This window comes from Anguilla rostrata, chromosome 6 (genome assembly GCF_018555375.3).
Source record: "Anguilla rostrata isolate EN2019 chromosome 6, ASM1855537v3, whole genome shotgun sequence".
Classification (NCBI taxonomy): domain Eukaryota; kingdom Metazoa; phylum Chordata; class Actinopteri; order Anguilliformes; family Anguillidae; genus Anguilla; species Anguilla rostrata.
In genome coordinates, this window is record NC_057938.1 from 37,550,894 (window position 1) to 37,573,058 (window position 22,165).

Below are 22,165 nucleotides of genomic sequence, written 5' to 3' on the forward strand. Positions count from 1 at the left end.
TTTAAACAACTCACATTAATGTTGCTCAATTCACCTTGCAGGGAGAAGAATGACAGTCTGCACTTCCTCATTCATTTTCCGAGACAGCATTCTGTATCCAGGCCATGCATAAAATTGAGTATTTACTGAAAGAGGTTCAGTTAGGTGCCTTTCTCAAGGCCACAATACTAGTGTCCCCTGGGAACTGAACATACTGTCCAACTTTTTTTTTGTTGAGAAATTTTAATAGAGCTGTGGTGGCAGCCAATCAGAGGGCTGCACGTGACATTGTTGTGCACCTGAGCACGGGACTTACCCATAATGCTTCCATAATACTGCAGCTGGATAAAGGATTTTTAAACAGCTGTATTATTGAATTTGTGTAAATACACTTATCTATGCTTTCATAATAGCTTCTGAGGAACGACTTGCCAGTATATAATGAGGAATGGCATATCCTGTACATGCTCCCAAATGGGTTAGCAGGGCTTCACAATAAGTAATGTGTCATAATTTAATAAATGTAATGTGTCATGTCTCTGCAAAGTAAAGAATGACTTTCTCCAGACACAAGATCTTTGCTATCAGTTAGTTATCAGCTCGTTAAAGACTTGCAGTTCTATAAAAAGCTTTTCAAAAGGACCACATGGTGCATAAGTGTCACTCTTTATAAGAAAAGAGCTGGATACTTTGTAGTAAAGAACCTTGGGCCATATTATCTAAGGATTTGAGAGGGGTACTGGGAAGGACTTTTACTTTCTGAACCTGGATTTTTCACTTCTGTTTCACACCAATTGCACAATCATAGCTCTGAGCATGAAATACTATTTGTTGCATGTTCTGATGAGACAGTCGGTGTAAAATATCAAAGGGAGTCAGTTTATCGGAGGACAGCCGTGCATGTCTGCAGGGGCGCTTCGTACCTGCTCATCTCGTACAGGAAGCGGTCGGCCTTGGCCATGCGGTCCAGCTCATGCCTGTGCTCCTCCAGGAGGTCCACGTCACTCTTCTCTGGGACAAACTTCAGCAGCTACGCAAAAGGAGAAGAACGAGATCAGCAGGTGGAGCGCCTGACATCAAGCAATCTCCCAAAAAACAACAGCCACGGCAGTGTCTGTGCACGTGTGTGTGTGTGTGTGCATGTGCGTGTCTGTGTGTGTGTGTCTCCGTTTAGATGCTGCCATTTTTTCTATTGTGCTCTCTCAAAAAAGAGCAACAATAGAAAAAGCACCACCATCTCTTCCTCCATTGTATTCTAACAAGTCACTTTACTTGCAAACAAGCAACACTGGCAGCTCCAGGTAAGCGATAGACAAGACTGTCAGACGAAATTCAAAGTAGCACACTGGGCTTGCATTAGAACTACAAGCGTGCAGCTCAGCTTGTAGGCGGGTCAGGAGAAGGGAGAGGGCTGAACTGTGGGTATGTATGAATGTGCTTTTGGTGCATTTATGTTAATTCTGCACAGAACCCAGTGGTGCGACCAAGAACCCACCTGCTCCAGCATGTCTTTGGGGAGGTCCTCCTGTTCATCCATGGTCAGGATGGCCCTCTTCATCTCCTCGTAGGACAACTTTAGCCTGGAAAGTCACACACAAATGCACATAAAAACACATACACGAAAACAATTCCCAATGAGCTTCTCAGATTCTAGGCCTCACCGCTGCCTCTGTTGTCAAGTTCAAGTTTAATTGTGTATGCGTGTGTGTGTGTGCGTGTGTGTGCGTGTGTGTGTGCATGCGTACATGTGTGTGGGAGGGGATGAGAAGCCCGGGCGATGCTTCCAGACAGACTATCACCTCCGTGCCAGAATCTGCATCTCTCAACGATGTCAGCATATTAAATCAAAAGCCCACACACTTCCTCACCACGCTGAACACCGAGAGCCGAACGGTAACAGCTCTGCCAGACACGCAAGCTGTCCAACAGAGCACTTCTACCTCTGAAAGCTGCACTGACGCGGCCTGTGGCCGAGATGACTAAATGTTCCATTACTGCACCCCGCCATCACTCACTGGTTGCTGCAATCTGTATTCAATGCTAGAAAATTCACCAAAAAAATTTAAATATCCAATGTAAATTTATTTGAATGTTAATTCTTAAATACTAAACCCCAATAAGTAAAAAATACATTTTTTTAATGTCTTTTAATCGGAAGAGCTATTTTACGCTGAGTCACTGTACACAAGTAGAACAGGAGAGTCACATGGTGCTTTGGCACGTGGGCGGGTGGAGGTGGTTCAATTCAAATTTGGGATTTGGGAGTCACAGAACATGCGAGCACTAAAGTAACTGACATTTACATCTCAAATATGGGGACACCCTTTTCCGACAGCGCTTCAGTCAAATTCCACTGGTGTGAACCTGCAAGGGGTCACCTTCATGCCACTTGCTTAAAATTTGCATGGCAATGGTTTCTAGGTACCACCAGTACCTGAACTTTAGAGACATTCAACTTTTACATTCTACCGTCACAGGGGCAGGATAGGAAGACACCAAAATTTTCCAATTCATTGTAAAATGATAAAAAATGTTTTTGCTTTACAGAATTAAACCCATGTCAAATGTAGTTTCTGACAGGTGACTGTTTCTCACCCCAGAACGTGTGGTGGCCATTTTCTTAAATGTCAACTTGATCCACCCTCAAGCCACTACATAATGGGCCAATATGTGCGTGTGTGCATTTGTATAATGCTGTATAAAGCATTACATCCATACACCCACTACAAATTTCCTGTCTCTCTAAAAATAGATAACATGGTGTGTCTGCTGCCATGGTAACAAAAAAAATGAGGCATCTTAGCTCAGACAGGGACCCATGCATGTCTCTGCATGGAAAGATTCAGTAATAATTCTCAGCTGTGCCAGATATTATCAGACAAGAAAACAAGTGAAGCGGAAATGTGCATAAAAATGGCCAAACACTGCTGGGTTTGAAGAGTCATTCTGAGTGAGCCAAAAGGAAGGAAGCAGCATTAGGCGTCCGCCGGAAAAGAGAAAAACAGAGTTTCTGTGCCAGGCAGGAAATGACCTCATGTCTGAGGAACCAGGTCTTGGGCTTACCGGGACAAAAGGATGTTGCAGTTTTGGGCTCTGCGGCCATCGATGACAGACAGCTCTTTGACTTTTTTAGAGCTCAGGGAATCATCCTCTGTCTCTTTCTGCGTAAGGCAAATCCAGAAGAGAAACATCATCATTTACATTTAAAAAACAGTCCATTTTCCTCAGATTGAGATAAGAATATATTGAACGACTTCCTCCATTTTAATGGCATAAATTGTTTAGGTGTACAGTTCATATGCATGCAATGTGAGAATATTTCTGGTTAAACTCATGAGAGTACAATGATTAAATATTTCAGAATTCTACTAAGACCTAACCTAAAGATTAAATGTAACCATTGGTGCAGTCAAAGTCTAACAGGTAAATTCTGACTAATAAAAGGCAATGAAATAGGGAGGGGGGTTTTGACCACGCCCTCCACAATTGAAGATAAGATCCCTGGAATTTAAATGGTCATGGCCTCTCACGTCGCAAGTCAAGAAATCACACTGAATAAACGCAATTACGAAATGCGTACACGGGTGGAGCCATAATCGCACGGTCGTGGAGGATAAAGCCCTGATGCAAATGGACTGCTTCGGAACATAGCCAACCGCGGACAGGCCTTATTGTGTCTCTGTCATGAGGCGTGCTTCTTTTAAGAGGCTTGTTTTTCAGCAAATGGACATCTGAAACTTTCACAGTTTACAGACTCTTGCCGTTTGCGAAACCGCAACACTGGCAATTTGGCCAAGTGTGCACAGACACAATCAATAAAACGTCAAAGTCCATTCATTAATATGGTGCTTTTGAAATTCTAGAGTACCTCATTGGCCTGAGTGACAAACCTTAGCCAGAGGCTGCAATGAGCTGGAATAAAAAAAGTTGTGTGGCACTGTTTTCTGCAAAAAATAATGACTTAAATCTTTTCCCATTTTGAATGCGGAAGTCAACCGGAAACACCATCACTTGTGGCATTGTGGCAAACAACAAAAGACGAACACAAAGACAGAGTCAGAGAAACTACAGTGACCGAAGCGTAGCAATCACTCACCTGCTTGTTGTTATTGACCATAAAGAAGTCCTAAAACGCAGGCAAAGAAGCAAGGAAGATGCAAGCATTCGTTAGAGTGACTCAAAAAGGGGAAGGCATGAGCAAGGGTGAGCAAAAGGATCATGGGAGAAAAGGGACGGCCAGTTCTGTGAAGCACAGGAGCGTGCCAACCAACGGTTACCAGCATTACAGTTTGCAACTTGAGCAGGGAAGCTAAACCTTTCCAGTACCATTTTACCACTATATCAATACATATTAGAGAGATTAAAGCAGTTTATAATTAACGTCCTGGAGAAAATAAACTTATGCTCCAGGTTTGAAAATTAAATTTACATAAATGTCAGAAGCAGGCCAGGACAGAATGTATAAGAAGTACATTAACAAAATCATGCCATTGATGGTGTTGGAACAGGACCATCGCAACACATTTCAACGGTAATGAAAAGGTTAAGCTGCTATAAATCCACAGGCTCTCTCCCAATGTCCCCCCTTGGTTTAATAAGCAAAGGCTGTTAATTTAACACTGACTTCTCCGGTGTCTTTTGGCAATTCTGAAAATACACCGGCAGATGGGAACAGACTGCTTTGAGCAGTGTTTCACACACAAGGGGAAACCAGAGTCAATCCTTCACTTGGGAGAGACCCTTTCAGCAAGAGTACGACATCAAAGTAGCTGCAGATTACTTTTTAAAAAGTGGCTCTTTACTAAAGGCAACATCAGACAAATACACTGACGGACAGGAGGAGCAACGTCTAGTCATGTTGCTTTGAAACTTGGGTTGGGTTGCTTTTAGCACCTGTAGCTGGGGCCTTGCCTGCTGAATTCTGGATCCCTATGAGCGAAAAGAACATCTCATCAGAGCCGCACTCCGGTGCCCGGGAGGGATTCACCGAGGTAATAATGAATGCTCAATCCCTTTAAGGAACTTTCACAACCACCGTAAGAATTAGTACAAGTAAACATGCTGCAGTTATGAACGGCCAAGTGCTCCGTTTATGGGATTTTATGGTAGAGCAGTAACAGTGACATGCTGGAGTTTCAGTAATGGCTGTAGCCAAACCAACGAGGGCAAATGAGTTTCATGCATAATGCAGGATTGGGTATTAATCTCATGTACTGGTGGTGAGAGGATAGAGAAATGCTATATACGCTGTCCCCTGCCTCGCTGTCTGTGTGCACACTTTACCTGCTGTCTCTGGTAGGCGGAGAAGGTCTTCTCTATGTCCTCCAAGTCCAAGATTTTGAACACCCTCACGTCATCCACCTCGGTCCACACTGTGCCCTCCAGCTTGTTCTGTGGGGGAAATGTCACAACGATGTCACATTAAAGCAGCAGTCAGGTAATAATCTTGTTTCTGGTGCCTGTGGTAGGCTTTATTAGCTATGTACCATTCAATGCAACTAGGAGTCTAACAGCTGAGGTACTTGCATACCTTCTGCTGGTTGGACAGCATTCAAATCCAAGACCTATTAGATGAGTGTATTTTATGTATTAACCAGTTTAATTAATTGAATTAATAGTATTCTATGTACTTTTGTCAAATGTTTTCATCCAGCATGTTTTGTTAGCAAAGCTTTGAAATTGTGTTGTATTGAGGAATGAATACTGATTACCTGCCTAAATTCAAATCAATGATGTGCAAGCCAATAAATCAATCAATCAATGTCAGATGAAGGCTCTGAAGTGACAGATTTGGTCTCCTATCGTTAGTCCAGGGGTCAGCGGGTGGGGGATGGGAGGAACCGTCCTCACCTCCGAAAGCTTGGCCCAGTTGAAGGACTTGAGCGGGTTGGAGGGCTGAGGTATGTTCTTCTGCTTCAGTGCAGTTCCCAGGGGAGCCCCAGGGGGAGGGGGCACACCACCCAGGGGGGCCCGTCCAGGAGGAAGCGGGGGCCCGGGAGGGGGTGGGGGCCCACCTGGAGGGGGGGGAGGGGGTGGAGGGCCGCCACAGGGGGTCGGTGGAGGTGGGGGGGGCATGCACCCTGGTGGAGGCGGAGGGGGGAGGGGCGGTGGCGGTAAGGGCCCGCCTGGGGGCCCGGGCACAAGAGGGGGCCCCCCAGGTATACCCACACTCTGCCGCTGAAAATAAGCAGACACAATCAGGTAAAACATAGCCAAGTAAAACAAAGTTAAACAGTAAGTCTAAGCCAGGAATGTAAAACAGAAAATGCAGAAACAGCAGTTTTTCTACAATGCGGAATTAAATGGATCGCCAAGAATCCTACAACGGACAATCCACTGACTTTACTACAGGCGTCCAATTGGCTGTGTAATTAAACCAAACAGAAAATCCACCAATTGAGGGCACTGAGCATTCTGACACCCGATGGGAATGTGTCTAAGTCATGCACCAGACAGAGAGGATTATGGGAAAATAAGATATGGTGCAGAAGTAGAGCAGCTGTTTTGATGCTGGATTGTGGTAAAGTGATGCAAAGTCCTAGAGAGGTGCAGCTCAGCAAAATGGACTGTGGGTAAATGATGTATGGAGCTTAAGAGGTATAGCTGGATGAAAAGGATTATGGGAAAATAATGTATGAGACCTAAGTGGTATAGCTGGGCAAAGGAGTGTGGGGAAAGTACTGTACAGTGCTGAAGTGGAGAAACTGGGCAGAAAGGATTGTGGGAAAATGACATGTGGTGCTGTGGGGGGCTGGTGCTGAGTAGTGGATTGTAGGAAAGTGCTGTACAGTGCTGAAGTGGGGAAACTGGGCGGAAAGGATTGTGGGAAAATGACATACAGTGCTGAGGAGATGCAGCTGGGTGGATAGGTCGGCCGCTTGCTGTTTGACCAGCCTGTGTTCGCTGCTCTCCCTCTCGAGCTTCTCCTTCATCTTGTTGAGCGTCTGCATCATGTCGTCCTTCTCCTGAGTCTTGGCGTCGCATTCCCGCTCCTTCTTCTCTAGCCTCTGCTGCAGCTCATGACGTTCTACGGGCACCATGAGACAAGGCAACAGAACGTGACCGACTACGCTTACCTACGCCACCCACTCAAAGGCTTTTCAAGGTCGTGTTCCCTCAAATCCAGATTCATTATTGTACAGTAGGTTATTTCACACTTTGCTGCACACTATTGTTAGGACAGGATTATAGAAGTACACTTTTATTTTATTTATTCATTTTGGCACGCTACAGTCAGTGACGTAGCAGGGGCAGTCCCTTTCCTGGGGGTTAAAGGGCAGCTCATAAGAAAGGAGGGTGGTGGTGTAGTGAAGCTGGATGGTGGGAGATGTTTTTTTATTTATTTTGTTTGCCACCGAAACAATTGTGAACCGTTAATTTACAAAGCTACCGCAAGGCTCATACATATAGACAAATTTTTGTTGGAGTAATGAGTATGACACATAGGTGTGTATTTTGAATGTTCTTTGGACGCCGGAAGATACCCTACAGCAGTGGGAAGCTACCACACAGGCTTCACTCCTGGGCCTAACCACCATTGCTGCCATGGGAAACTGCCTGAGGAATGAAACCTCTGACTGGGTAAGTTGCCTACTGCTTCCACATGTAGGTACGGGACTGCCCGACCGCGGGTTTCGGGGTTTTCCAGTAGTTTCACATATGATTAGTACACAATACCAGGTTAGACTCATCTTGATAGGACAAAAAGCTTGTTGTAGGAACGAGCTCAGTAGGTGAGTCGTAACACTATCCATGAAATGATACAGAATTAGCCTCCATGTCACTGAAAAAGAACATTGTATCAGGATCAGGTCAATCAGACCCTAAGCCAAACTCCAACATTCACTTTCTAAGGGGCTTAATTACATTAATTATAAATTCAATACAACAGAACGCGGAACCGAAGCCTTCCAATCGCCAAAATCTTAAGTATGTCAACTGCTGAAGAGCCAAAAATGCATTTTGTCATTTTGAGAACTTTCAGGTCCTTTATTTTATTTTTCTAGATTTGAGGACAATCACAATTTAAACCGAGCAAAATAAATTGCTTTGGGGCAAGGAGTTTGGGCACGTCCACCAACCTTTTCGCATTTTTTCCGCCTGCTCTTTCCACTGTTTGACCTCGTTTTCGTTGACCAACCTGCATAGGGAGGGAAAACAGTGACCGGGTCAAACACTGAGCCATTGGTCACATGAAACTTCCACATTATTTCTCTAGTCTTCCTCATTCTGCCAATGGTGCTGTGTCACTGCTGTGTGTTCTCAGATAATGCACAGTGCACGGCAAATGTTCTAGCAATCGATAATCAAGACTGGGATAAGCAGATCACTGAAACATAGACTGATGGTAATGAACTACTTAGTCCAGGACTCCGACTCCAGTCTGGAGGGATGCAATTCAGCAGGTTATCGGACTCTTAAGGTAATTCAGCTGGTTAGATGCCAGATAGAATGGAGGCCTGTAGACCACACCACCTGCCAGAAGGTGGTGAATTCTACACATCAGACTAGGAGCTTTATCAAAGTCAAATGAGAAATTAATCAATGTCACTAATGTGTCTGTTTTCAGCTGCCCCCATTTCACCTGATTTCATTCAGCCAAAACCTCTCTGCAGACTGGATTAACTTTTCATTTTAGATAAAGGATTTAGGATGAATCAACGAATCCATAAGAGCAGGTATGAGTCTCTCTGGGGCGGCTGTATTAAAGGTAGCATGACAGTAAAGTTCTGGATTATTCTAGTATATTGATAATACAGCACAGGATAAATGGCAAACAAATTCATCCAAAACCAGAAAACAAACAAATGAATGAATAAATAAAGAAAGAGTCAATTCAATTGCAGCCAAGAAGGAGCGGTAACTTGATCCTCACATTCGGACGACGTTCTTGACGTTGAAGTTCTCCAGGGGTGTGACGTCGGGGTCGTGACCTTTGTCGTTCTGCAGGACGATCTGTTGCACAATGCGGTCGAGGAGCAGCCAGTACTGCACGGTGTTCCCGCTTCGCTTGTCTACAACCACAAACTCTGCTTTCAGAACACATTCTGCCGCCATTTTAGGGGACATACAAACACACACAAAGGAGAGCACACACCTGACCAGGATGTGTCCAATTCATACCACCTCAGAAAGAAAGCAAACCTCAAATGTGCTAATTGCTCAATTTTTGCAGTTTGCCATTTTTTTGGAAAAGTTAAGTGAGTGCTACTGCCTTCACACCAGCTGTGCTCAAGAGGAGACACAAATCTGTATTATATTTTTTTCAGTTTACCATAGCATAATTACTTTTGCTTAGGTCCCTGATTTATTACTAATGTGATGCCATCTTCTGAATTAATACAATGTAATGCACCATGGCTTACAAGGCTACCCACTCCCCCCACTCAAAAATTCTCATTTGCTCAAGCCTTGCCCCGCCCCCGTCAGGCTAACACATAATACACTTGTCTTCTACTGAGGTCATTATGCTAAGCTCTCGCTGACAGAGTGAGCATAAACTAGGCTAGCAAGAATGTTGTGGTGCGTACTCACAGGGCATGAGGAGACAGTGGTGTAAGATAGAAATAAAGTGCGGGTAGGCATCTGTGTGGTTCATCTTCTTCCGGATGAGGTCAAACACCTGGCTTGCACTTTTTGTGTCTATGTGTACCTGCGGAAAACCGGGGGGGGGGGGGAGACGGGGTCAGATTCTGTGTTTGTCACACCATCGTAAAGTTGCTTTTATGTGACAAAAACTAGCACTTACGGTATCGAAACGCTTCGACAGCGTGAGCTCGTCGTCGTTCCTCAGCATTTCAAAGTAGTCTAAATGTCTGAAAAAGGAGAGCTGGGGTCAGTCGCACAGTGATGATGTCACAGGCCCCGGAGGGAGGCTGGTACTGAGGCACAGCTTACCGGTCCAGCGTGGAGTTCTCGTGGGACCTCAGCTTGTCAATGATGGGCTGGATCCCCAACATGAGGAACTCGTACCGCAAGTGTACCCGAAACTCAAGGCTCGTCTGCAAGGGGCAACGAAAAAAAATTCCAGATAGAAATTGCATTATGACAAATAAATCTGAAAACTGTGGGTCAAAACTTTCTGCAAGTATTAGCCAACATGTTAGCATGTTCAGTTGGCAGTTATAGAGACAAATGGGGATGGTGACATATTGGGGACAGATAAGAGGTTAGAGGCGGAGGTGCAGTGGGGTAGAGACACCAGGCCTGAGAGCTTACCTCTCCAGCTCCTTGGCTAAGAACGGCGTTGATGAACGACATGATGGCCGTGTTCAGGCTGACCTCATCCCTGTACCGCCCCGTACTCCGGTCCAAATCATTCAGCAGGGTCTGTGGACGAGAATGGTCCCCAATGGTTTCAGCTGGTCACTCAGATCAGATGCTTTCATTAAACATTTCATCACCATCATACCATTCATCTCCAACACTGTCTCACCAATGCACGTGTTCATCTGAGCCGCTTCAAATGAAAAATACAACTATTGACTACTCAAGTTCACAAACATCTTTTACACATAACAATCATTGATGGCAGAGGCCTACATTCATAAAACAAAGTCAAATCTCATTCACACATCAGCGCTTTCCACTGTGCCTCTTAATGAAGTGTCTCTAAAATAACTGTGGAACTACATTACAAAATGGGGGGGGGGGGGGGGTGGGGGGGAGGTATTCTGTGTTGCTGGGAGGTACCTGGAAGCGCGTCCTTTCGCAGGCAAACTTCTGGTAGTGCAGCATGGCCTCCAGAACCTTCCGGTGCCCGCCAGGCACCAGGCACACAGCTCCCAGGATCTCCAGGACGGCCACCTTGGTCTTGACGTTCTCGGTGGCCAGGCTCTGGGAGATGATGTTGATGCTCTCCGGGTGGGCCAAGACGTGGGCGCGGCCCTGCGAGTTGTTCATCAGCGCCTTGATGCAGCCAATCAGGGACGTGTGGATCTGGGACTCGGTCGTCTCGTAGTCCATGGTCTTCAGGAAGTTCAGGATACAGGTCAGGCCGTCCAGGTCGATGAACCTGGTCACAAACCTGAATAAAAAAAGGGGAAAGAACAGAAGAATCTCTGATGATCCAATCAAGGCAGGCCATTCTGACTGCTGATTAAAGCGCATTCAATGCTGTGTTTGGCCTGCACTGAATCGCCTCAGGGGTCTCAGCCTTTATTAAATGCAGTGCCTGTTTTCGAGCTAAAGATGACAGATGACCTTTGTGCTCACGGTTGGGGAGTCGTCCACTGGCACACGACGGGGGGTGAGAGGGGAAACTCATGCGATGACAGGCTGACATGACCCCCAGGGAACCGGGGATCTGATCTCTGACACAGCGGGGCAGGGGTTAACTGCCTTTGGAACGCACCGGGACATACCACACTCCTTAGAGGATGGGGTGAGTGGGACAGCATCGTGCTAACTACTGAATTGCTGCTTAGAAACCAAAACGGCATTTAAATGTCGACTGGAACAAGAAGTCTCTCAACACAACATGCAGCCACTTTAACCTATAAGATCATTCCAACAGTTGAAAGTACATTGAGATGACAAAACATTGGAACTAAGTTCACAAGTTAATTATGAATTGCCAACTGTGAGGGGTGAGGTCATTTTTAAGCCTGAATAACGAATTAGCAACTTGGGTAAGTGTAGGCTGAGCCTTAATGGTTATGGTTACATCATTACTGAGTAGAAGCTGCTGGGTGGGGCTTCCCTTGATTGGATGATCTCTCAGCATTTTGTGATAAGCACACACACTCTATACAAATGCATAATAGTCGATAGCCATTCAAGGCTATCGACTCCTGCAATCCTGCAAAAAACCGGACCAAACACTCAATGGTAGGTCTTCTTGCGAGGCTAACAGTAGCATAGCCGACTGCCATTCTGGTGAAAGTAGTACCTCATTGGCTGCGTCCGCAGGGCTGTCTTCAGGCTCTCGATGGTCTTGTTCCTCTCCTCTTCATCTTCCTTCTCCATGGCCAGGAGTGACTTCCTCTGTGGATACAAAAGAAAGGACTGTTCAGACAAGGGTGCACAAGATCGGTGCAAACAATGCCCCAGGAATGCTATTGACTGCTGACAAGTGGGAGCTCTTGCATATTTCTGACCAATGCAAACAGTTTCCGGAACATTTTTGTTAGATATAGCAGAAATAATTAGAACTATTTTTGGTCAATAAGAAAATTGACCGCTGATTCAAACGAATGCATTGTGTTCCATCTAGTTGGGGCGGAAGGAGGGAAGGGGAAAAAATCAAAAAATCTTCTGAAAAAACTAAATAAACAAATAAAAGAAATCAGTCACTTCTTGGACCTGACTATTTTTAAATGGGATGACAATAATTTTACAATTTTACAACTTCATTTAGAAAACCCACTGACTGCAACATTTGCATTATGTGTCTTTTCACATCCGGTACTCCTGATCCTTATGGTCAATTCCAAGGATTTTGTGACCAGGATGTTGAGTTTAATAAACAGTTTGAATACATGAGAAACCATTTCCTTGACAGATCGTATAGTACAACTAACATTTCCACAGCTCAGAGTAAAGCTACGTCTGCTAATTGCAGGGATTTGCTATGCAAGCCTGGTAGAGAGAGGAAGGAAACCGCTCATGTAAATTTTGTTACACATTACAGTAATGAAGATATAAAGATCAAGCATATCATACAGTCCAACTGGGACATCTTAAAAAGTGACCCCTCTCTTCCAAATAACTTTTCTGATTCCCCCATTTTCTCTAACAGATGGGCACCTACATTCAAAGATAGACTGGTGCATAGCTATCTTCTAGCTAGAAAAGGATGTGATTGGCTTAAAATACCCATAGGTACTCACAAATGTATGCAGACATCATGTAATCACTGTCCAAATATAATTATTTTCAAAAGAAAGAATTTATTGACTTTAAGACAGGATAATACACATAACTGCAACACAACACGTGTGGTGTATTGCCTTACGTGTCCATATAATTCTTCTTACATAGGAAAGATAGGACTGCAGAACACAAGAAGGCTATAAGAACACAGAATTTAGAGTATCCTATGCATGACAGTTGAAAGAGAACCATGCCAGCAATAACTGTATTTTTTAAAGGTGGAGGGCATAGCAGCTATTGAATTCTCTATTAGAGATGGTTGCCGTCTGGGGAAACTTTTGTAAAGTGAAACCTATTAGATTTTAAAGTCTGATGCATTAGTATATCCACGATTGAATGAAGAAATTGATTTCAAACCTATTTATGACTCCAGTTGTCATGTGATTTCTTTGTAAACAGACTCCAACATGTCGTGCATGAAACCTATGGGAGTGTTTAATTGTCTGATGCGTAGACTAGGCTATCACTGCAATGAACTCTGGCTCACACCCTCTCATTATGCCCTGGTGATGACCCCGTGTGTTCAAAACCGATCGGCATCTCTATTTTTGGCATGCCCGTTCTATAATAAAAGCTTTTAGTCATTCTCCGGCTCTGTCGGATGGAGAATGGACGGAGTGTAGCACAGTGGGTAAGTAACTGGCCTTGTAACCGAAAGGTCGCAGGTTCGATTACCGGGTAGGACACTGCCGTTGTACCCTTGAGCAAGGTACTTAACCGAAATTGCTTCAGTATATATCCAGCTGTATAAATGGATACAATGTAAAATGCTATGTAAGTCACTCTGGATAAGAGCGTCTGCTAAATGCAAGTAATGTCCAAGTGTGTCTGAAGCTTGTCGTGTTCACCCTTTTACCTTTAAAATAATCAGTCATTTTTAAAAAATATACAAATGCAGTCCATTTAAAAAATGCAAGTACTCTGCTTCCTCCCATAGTGAGGATCCAGAGAATCATAGGAGTTTTGCCCACCTGGCACCTGAGACCCATTATATAACACAGTAATATATATGCACTGTATGTTATTGCATATTATACTGTATACTTTCACAGAATAACATGCAGAATTCAAATTAAATTATGTTTCAAAGTCATCGACCTGCATTCGGATTTTAGGCATATCTGTAAAAATCAGTATGGCAGAGGAGCAGGGGAACTCTCATCCACTCTCTACTGCTGCACCCCCCCCCAGTGAGGGCCAGCTACTGACCCAGAAAACAGCTCAGCACTGCCTGCTCCCTGTGAGCGATTCTCTCTCCTAACAGGTTCAGTCAACACAATGGAGGCAGTGGGAAAATGAGGATTATGCGCCATTCGGTGGTTTGATTTCACAGCAGTCCTGTTGTGTCGGTGGAGCGCGCACTGCGAGCTTATAATTAATGCGATGCCTCTGCAGACAGGCCGACAGAGAAATGACAGCCAAACACGTTAACAGAATGAACTGTCATTACAAATGAGTCATAATGAAAATTCATTCCATTAACACAGTACCTGTCATGGATCCAAAACCGTAGGTTACCAAGCGCCCTCGGTTTGTTTGTGGCTCACACCTGGGTGACGGTCATTTTGTGCCAAATCGCTCACCACACATCAGCTGCTTTGGAGGGAGTGACCAGCAAATATGCCCCCTTTGTGTGTGTGTTTTTTATTTATTTATTTTTTTAAACAAACAAAAAAAAAAAAGCTCTCCAGCAGACTGGGTAAAATGGATTACCTTCATTCCCCCAAATAGGTTGAATTGCTTTAATTGTCCCCATATTTGGTTCAATTAGCCAATTTGCCTGTACAATGAAATGCCTGTGACACAGAGAGAGATCGCTAATTGGCTGATACAGCAGCATTGGCTGGAGTCCGGAGCAGATCGCATTGCAATCGAAAAGGGGAAAGCCGTCCCTGTGGGGCGGACTCATACTCACGGCAGCCATGGAGTTCAGCTGGTCGATGTAGTACTCGGGCCAGCTGGTCGCTCCCTTGATCTCCTCCTGCTCCTGTAGCGGACAGCAAGAGGACTGGTGAATTCACGCATTCTAAGAGGCTATGGGTGAGGTAGGAAGGAGTTTTGAGGGCCTTGTTAAGCAATGGGGGGGGAGGGGGGGGAATAAAAGTTCATACAGAACTGCACATTGCCCAATTACAAAACTGGGTTACATAAACCTAGCATTTTACTGCAGAGATCACATATTAAATAGGCATTTCCTAAGAACAACAGAAATGACAGCGCTGTTTCAGCAAGATGATGATCACCAACAGAAAAGGCCCTGTGGAGAGACTGGAGAGAGCTTACTTTACATGTGCAGGCACACACACACACACACACACACGCAAACATGGGTGCTCGTGTTTTGTGTGTGTGTATGTATACAGTACTTCAGACACCACATTAACAGGAATGGCCCAGGTGGAATAACATACAAACTTCCTTCTGAGGTTGAGCTTTCATCCAAACGGACCATCAGATTCATCATGCAGGAGAGAGCTAACTTGTATATAGTGAGCTCCATAGCATTTGGGACAAAGACATGTTTTTTCTTGATTTGGCTCTGTACTCCTGTTTGTAATCAAACAATTAGCTTGGTTAAAGTGCAGATTCTCAGTTTTTCTTACATGGCATTTTTAATACATTTTGGTTTCACCATGAAGAAATTACAGCATGTTTTATATTTAGTCCCTCTTTTCAGGCCACCATAATGAACAGGACATATTGATGTTATGTTAATGAAAGTAGTCATGCTTAGTACTTTGTTGCATATCCTTTACAAGCGATGACTGCTTGAAGTCTGAGACCCATAAACATGAACAGGTGCTGAGTATCTTCACTGATGGTGCTCTGCCAAGTCTGTACTGCAGCCATATTCAGATACTGCTTGTTTTGTGGGCTAGCTGCCTTATGTTTTCTTTTGGAGGAGAAGGAGAAGAAAGAGAAGAAGAAGAAGGAAAAGAAGGAGAAGAAGAAGGAAACAGAGGATCAAGAAGAGGACAAGAAGGAGGAAGAGAAGGAGGAGAAGAAGAAGGATAAGAATGTGACTACGACAATATCAAAAGAGAGTTAAAAACATTAAATTGTTGAAAACTTTCACTGTTGGAACTACAGAGATGTCCTGGAATGACACAGATGTCCTGACACAAGCAATACGCTAAATAAGAGAGTCATCATATTTAAGTCCACTGAGCATGCCTACAATGGCCTGTTTCTGAAAAGGGATACCAAGTGACCCAGAACCCCTCCCTGAACCGAACAGCTGCATACCGCACAATAAAGCAGAGTATGCTGTTATCAGACATGCAGTTAAAAGGAGAATTACCATATGAGACATCACATATTTTTGGGCTGCAATGAAAATTATGGATCCCCCTGCCATAGTCAGTCAGTCAGTCATCCTTCAGCACAGCAGTGGCAAGTGCTGACAGGGGAAGAAGTGAGATTGATGCTGCTCGGTGACCTCATCGGCTGCGCTAAATAAAAAGCAGAGCTCGGAAGGCGAGCGTTTGGACGGCCCAGTGAAAAGCGTGAGTCACTCCTTCAGCTCCACGGAAGCGAGCGGGGGCTGCGTTCATTTACAAAAGCGTCTCATGGTCTCATTCCATCATTCTGAGAACTCTTAAGAACGAGGGGTCCTGGGAAGAATGGGGGCATGGCGTCTCTTCCACCCCAACATCCCCAACCCCCAACCGCCCACACACCACTAAACAAAAGCCGCCACAGGTGCAGGGGCTCTCCTGTTAGCTTTCGTAGCCAACGGATGAACCCCCCCCCCCCAATTTTTTATCTGAGAAATCCTCCAGTCTGAGGGCTAAGGGGAATCATGCCAAGACCATTTGGGTGCAGGCCAGAGTCATTGCGGAGTCAGCATTTTTTTCCCCGTAGTTCACAGGACTCTGCTTCTGGCTGTGCGGCGTGATTTCTCCTCCAAACGGCACCCTCTTCAACCCCAACCCAAATGACCTGCTCTTCTCAGGCAGGGCTCCAGTCCTACTCGAGTACTCCAGCTGCTATTATCATAATACTCATTTATTTGCTTAATAGACACCCCCTCTACAGGGTAAATACAGAACATGATTTAATATAATTTGTACGGCTGGGTATTCACTGAGTGAGACCGGGCTAAACGATTCCTTTGCTCAAGGTTATAACAGCACTGCCCCCGTGGTAGCTTACCAGCCGGGCTTATCATAGACCAAAACGAATCACATCATTCCAAAAACCGGATCGACCCCCAGCCAGGTCAGACTCAAGTGCCACTCTGAATATTTTCCTCATTTTTGTTCAGTTCAGGTTCAACGCACAGTAACTGGTGTCCTTCCCCCCGTGCTCGTTTCAGAAGCCCTCTGACTGAACGCAATCAGCGTGTTAATTGGGTCAGGGCAGGTGCGCTGGGACGGGCGGCTCTAAATCTAAGTCCTGGAGGAAGTCGACGGAGTAACAGGGTCAAGCGGGACGAAGCAGCGCTGATCGGTCCCAACACTCTACCCCCGATCCGTTCCGGAAGCTTCCCCACAGGCTGACCTAGCCAGCACACCGAGTGCAGGCTCTGTATCTGTGATTAATGCCACCACTGCAGGCCTACACGCAGTCAGCAAAATATTATTGCTATTATCATTTTCATCAGCGTCCAGAGAGCCGCGCTGGGCTTACATTTGCCATATCATCCATTTATACAGATGGAAATATACTGAAAAGACTCAGGGAAAAAAAAAGTATTTTGTTCAAGGGAAGAAAAGCAGAACCTCCAACCTTTTCTGATTATGAGTACAAGCTATAGGATGCTTAAGAATCGTGGAGCCTGAGAGTTTTGTGTTTGTACCATCAACTCAAGGACAACACAGCTTTTTCCAGCTTTGAGTTTTTAAATAGAACAGGTGATTTTAATTTGAGTCCCGACTCCCGATATGTCTGAGTACCCTGAAAAGCAATAAATAAATATATTTTATTTGTATAGTGATTTTCAGGGTAATCAAAGACACTTGTCGGGACTCAAATTAAAGTCACCTGTCCCATTTAAAAACTCAAAGCTGGCAAAAGCTGCGTTGTCAGAATTAATCACATCACAAGGACGCACAAATTCTAATTTGGAAGGAGATGGGAAATGCTTCCTTGTGGTTTTTTCCTGTTTATGCTTTTCCATTTTATTTTATTTTTGCAAGGAATATTTTTTCCAATTTGCAGGCAAAACTCTATGCGAGACCTTGCTGAGTGTTGTGTGGTGTTGTTGTACTTGGGTCCCCCAGGAGACTGCACTTCCAAAAGGGCGTGGCCGCACCGAGGACCCCTGGAGACAGCCGTAAAGGTGCTAAACCGTTGTTGACCACTAGCAGCGTGAGCGCACGCTGTGAGTGGGATTTACGGCTTAGGGGTCACCTGTGGGTTGCTCAGGAAACATGTTGTTCGCCTTCGACACTGTGTTCCCTGAGCGTAAGGCCGATGAAAGCCCCTCTAACACCCCCTCAACCCCTCTAACCCCTAACAACCCCTCACACACCTCCCGCTGTTCCTTTCGCTGGCCACAGAGCAGACACCGAAATGGCGGTAAAGACACTGGCCCACTTTAAGGCTCTGAGACCCATCTGTATCCAAGACCCATAGAGACTGTGCAAATGAACAAAGAAATTAGGCTCCTGATTGATTTAAGAAGGGAGGGCAATGAAGGGGGGGATTGGGGGGGGGTTCGTGAATCAAAAACTCACATGGCAAAGCTGCACAGCTTTCATCATACGTGGGTTCAGATCCAGCTACCTTCTGTCACGAGGACTTCGGCATCCCTGAAGTCTGACCCTCAGCACAGGAGGGGGCGTGTCACGTGAAACAGGGCGGAGGGGGGGCTGTCCCTCCACCCAGAGCAGCCGAAAGCCCTGAGAGGGTTCACAAGCCCGGTAAAACATCCACTGAAGGGGTGCGAGAGGGGTGATGGATTCCCGATTTGCATGGACAATGAAAGCCTTGGGACAGATTAATGTTTCGAAAGGTCAGGACCCAGGGCGCGAGTAGTCAGATTTGGCGGGAATGGGGAACGCGAGGGGGAGCCCTGGAACGACCGGGAGCGAAGGTTCGTGTTACGGTGACGATGAGGTCAACAGTCGTGACCAGGTGCGAAATCTCGCAGGGGGTCGTCATCTGCTAACGCCCTACCACGCGAAAGAGAAACCGCTTTCATTCGCCAAACGCCATCCGCAGCGCATGCACGCACGCACCTTTGACCAAAACAGCATATCCCTTTCACTCTGTCACCTTCACCCGCTGGTTCCTAGAGATAAGAACTCCTTAACCACTGCCTCATGCTGCTTCTCACAGATAACATGCGACCAAACGCACCACGATGTTCCAATCCGCTGCTGCTCACCTGTACACCTATCATGTACCTGCTCACCTGCAAAACAGTTCAATGTTCCTCCGGGGATTTATCTACTCTGGCTAGTGCTGATTGGCCCACAGTGTCTGCACAGCTGATGCAGACAGGTCCAGTGTCTGCAGACCGGTCAACGGGGGGCCCAGGACTCAGGGGGTACGAGAGATCGACGATCACTCACGGGCACACACCTGATTAATGACACCACTCCAGGGTAGCATTAGCCTGGACTAACTGATTAGGAGCGATGCAGCGTTCCTGGTCAGACGCACTGATAATGCAAGCCGGCTATTTCGACCGGTCGGCACACGTGTCACGGCCTTGATGAATGGCAGCACTTCCAGTAAACGCGTCCATTAAAGGGAATGGCTCTCCGCCATTAGGGAGAGCGAGTCTCAGATAGATGGGAGAGGGAGGGAGAGGCGGGAGATCCAGGGGCCAGAGCCCAGACTGGCACTGCACTGGCACTGCACTGTGCTAGGCTACTACAGTATAATGGTTAGGGAACGGGGCTTGAGGCTGAAAGATTCTGAGTTTGATTCTCAGCTAGAGTGCTGCTGTTGTATATTACATTACAGGCATTTGGCAGACGGTCTTATCCAGAGCGACTAACAATATTTTACATAGCATTTACATTGTATCCATTTATACAACTGGATGTATACTGAAGCAATGCAGGTTAGGTACCTTGCTCAAGGGTCCAACCGGCGACCTTTAGGTTACAAGACCGGTTCCTTGCCCATTACACTACACTGCCGCCATTGAGCAAGGCACTTAACCTGTATCGCTTCAGTTATTATCCAGCTGTATAAATGGATTGTATGTAAAAATGTAAACTGGGTGACTCTTGGTAAGAGCAGCTGCCAAATGTAGAAATGTAGTATAAATGTAATACACAAACACACACACACACACACACACACACGTTCATCATTCTGCAGAGTGGTTTCTCTGGACTCTCTCAATGCGACTCTGACGTCCTTACCTTCTTTTTACTGCAGTAAATCTGCCACTTCTTCTCTGTAGGGAGCCCAAACATGGCTTCCCTGTGCTTTTCTGTCAGGTCCAGCTCATCCTGGAGAGAGAGAAAGGAGCAATGTGTCAGTCTTAGTCACCTACACACACGGACGTTAGTCTCAACGAACTATCTGAAGCATAACTACAAATAAACATTTGAAATATGATGAGGTCATGAATAACAAGGCTCAAAACTCAAAGCATGGCGCCATTTGTTTTAGTCCTACCCCTGAAATGGGAAGACTTCCATCATATCGAATCGAACCCCATACTCTAGTGCCAGAATACAAATCAAAATGGCCGACACGGCCACACGCACACGACTGCCCACCATGATAACAGTAATGATGGATGGAGTGAGAAAGACCACTCCCTACCTCATTCCCGTAAGTTCAGCCCTGGAAGAATGTTTTACGGTTATGTTCCTCAACTGTCCGTCCAGCTAGTCTTAAATTCATCAGGCAACAACCACGTGCTTAGCTGAGATAATTATTCACACCCACAGACTGCCCCCAATCGCAAAACTGCTTGCTACTCATCTCCAAACCAATCACATAATAAATACGATTTTCATAAACTTACTTTGCATTTTAATGAGAAATACCTTGTGCTGACTGAGCCGAGGAAGCTACTACAGTTTTTGACTGGTCAGCTTTTCTGCAGACATTTACAGCATATTTAGGCATTTAACAGATGCTCTTATCCAGAGCAACCCACAAATGTGCATAAATTTCTACTATTTAGAGTACATTTGTCACCAGGCTGGTTTTAAGAGTTCTTTGCCATTCTATTCCTCGGTGCATCACGATGACTCGCTCTCATTCCAGGGCGGGCAAGCAAAACTCCAGTCACCCGACGCAAACCACCACACGCAAACCCTCCGCGGTCTGCCGGGTTGTCGAATCTGGAATCCGAAACGCTCCGGGGTCAGGGTAATCCTGGGGCGCCCCCACACACAGGAGTTTCGAGGGGAGGGGGAAGCGAGAGACGTGTTTATTCGGACGGGACGGTCAGAGACACGCGCGGAGTTGTTAAATTAATACCTGTTCTGTTACGTAAACGCTCCGCATTCCAAGGCGGACCCCCCCCCCCCCCCCCCACCATTCCGGTCAAACTCAACCCAGATGTTGGGGGGCAAAGATCAGGCCTTCATGTGTAAGTTATTAAGGATGGCCTATGCCCCCCGTCTCCACCCCCAGTCTCAAGGAGATAAAAACTCTGGCAGAGAGCATAAAGTGCGACGGAAAACTGTACTCAGCTCAGCTACAACTCTTAGTCCCCCTGTCGTTCCCTTGGTTGCCACAAGGGGCAGTGTTTGACATCAACAACAGACAGGTCCCTAACAAAAAGGCCCCTTATGCTTTACCAGCCCACCTGAAGGGCAGCCACAAACCCTGCAATGATTAAACGGTCTGTGACCGCCCTTCAGTCAGAGATCGCCTGCCCTGTGTTAAATTGTTGCCATAGCGACTTCTGAAGTCACCGTGGCGCCAATTTAATACCCTGCTTCCGTGAAGCTAATTTAGAGAATGTGAGCTCTGCATTTCAATGCAGTTTTAAATGCTTTGGCCTTCTGCAAGCACTCCTTGGCACGCACTTGTCATAGCGGCGCCAGGGTCTCATCCTGGTTCCGCAGGAAATCTCCTTCCCCTCAGAATCCTGCGCTGACAGACGCGTTCCTGTCCGGAGAGGAAACCGGCGCGGCTCGCTTCTTTCCCTGCGCCGCCCGCACCCTGTCCCGTGTCTCAGAGCGAACGTCGAGGGCGCAATCGGCACGCTCGGCTGCCCCCGTCGCCACGGCGCACCTGGCCGACGTTCCGATGCGCCGCCCACCTCGTCGCCAACGCAGGGCCGGATGCGTCAGAGCTCCGAGGGGCGCCCCGCACAGGGTCACCCGCGTCACCGCGGGGAGAGCGAACGGCGACCGCCGCCCCCCCCCCCCCCACCCCCCAGCCC

The 22,165-nt window shown here is 46.1% G+C and overlaps 1 protein-coding gene across 6 annotated transcripts in view; it reads right to left on the reverse strand.

Moving 5' to 3' along the window:
- Positions 1 to 22,165, reverse strand: part of LOC135257062 (disheveled-associated activator of morphogenesis 1-like) — a 198,417-nt gene that overhangs the window by 142,882 nt on the left and 33,370 nt on the right. For 3 of the 6 annotated variants that reach the window (XR_010330584.1, XM_064339466.1, XM_064339467.1), the window contains exons 3-20: positions 20,178 to 20,267; positions 14,768 to 14,839; positions 11,870 to 11,964; positions 10,672 to 11,005; positions 10,198 to 10,308; positions 9,877 to 9,980; positions 9,728 to 9,794; positions 9,514 to 9,631; positions 8,855 to 8,993; positions 8,061 to 8,119; positions 6,819 to 7,006; positions 5,830 to 6,156; positions 5,263 to 5,370; positions 4,873 to 4,908; positions 4,076 to 4,105; positions 3,043 to 3,140; positions 1,475 to 1,559; positions 903 to 1,009 (exon numbers count right to left, since the gene is read on the reverse strand). Coding sequence is in view for 5 of the 6 variants with exons in the window: in XM_064339466.1 (XP_064195536.1) it covers positions 903 to 1,009; positions 1,475 to 1,559; positions 3,043 to 3,140; positions 4,076 to 4,105; positions 4,873 to 4,908; positions 5,263 to 5,370; positions 5,830 to 6,156; positions 6,819 to 7,006; positions 8,061 to 8,119; positions 8,855 to 8,993; positions 9,514 to 9,631; positions 9,728 to 9,794; positions 9,877 to 9,980; positions 10,198 to 10,308; positions 10,672 to 11,005; positions 11,870 to 11,964; positions 14,768 to 14,839; positions 20,178 to 20,267 (2,168 nt within the window). In the remaining variant the exon portion in view is untranslated. The remainder of the gene's footprint in view (positions 1 to 902; positions 1,010 to 1,474; positions 1,560 to 3,042; positions 3,141 to 4,075; positions 4,106 to 4,872; positions 4,909 to 5,262; positions 5,371 to 5,829; positions 6,157 to 6,818; positions 7,007 to 8,060; positions 8,120 to 8,854; positions 8,994 to 9,513; positions 9,632 to 9,727; positions 9,795 to 9,876; positions 9,981 to 10,197; positions 10,309 to 10,671; positions 11,006 to 11,869; positions 11,965 to 14,767; positions 14,840 to 20,177; positions 20,268 to 22,165) is intronic. The other 3 variants (XM_064339468.1, XM_064339469.1, XM_064339470.1) reach the window with 3 other exon arrangements.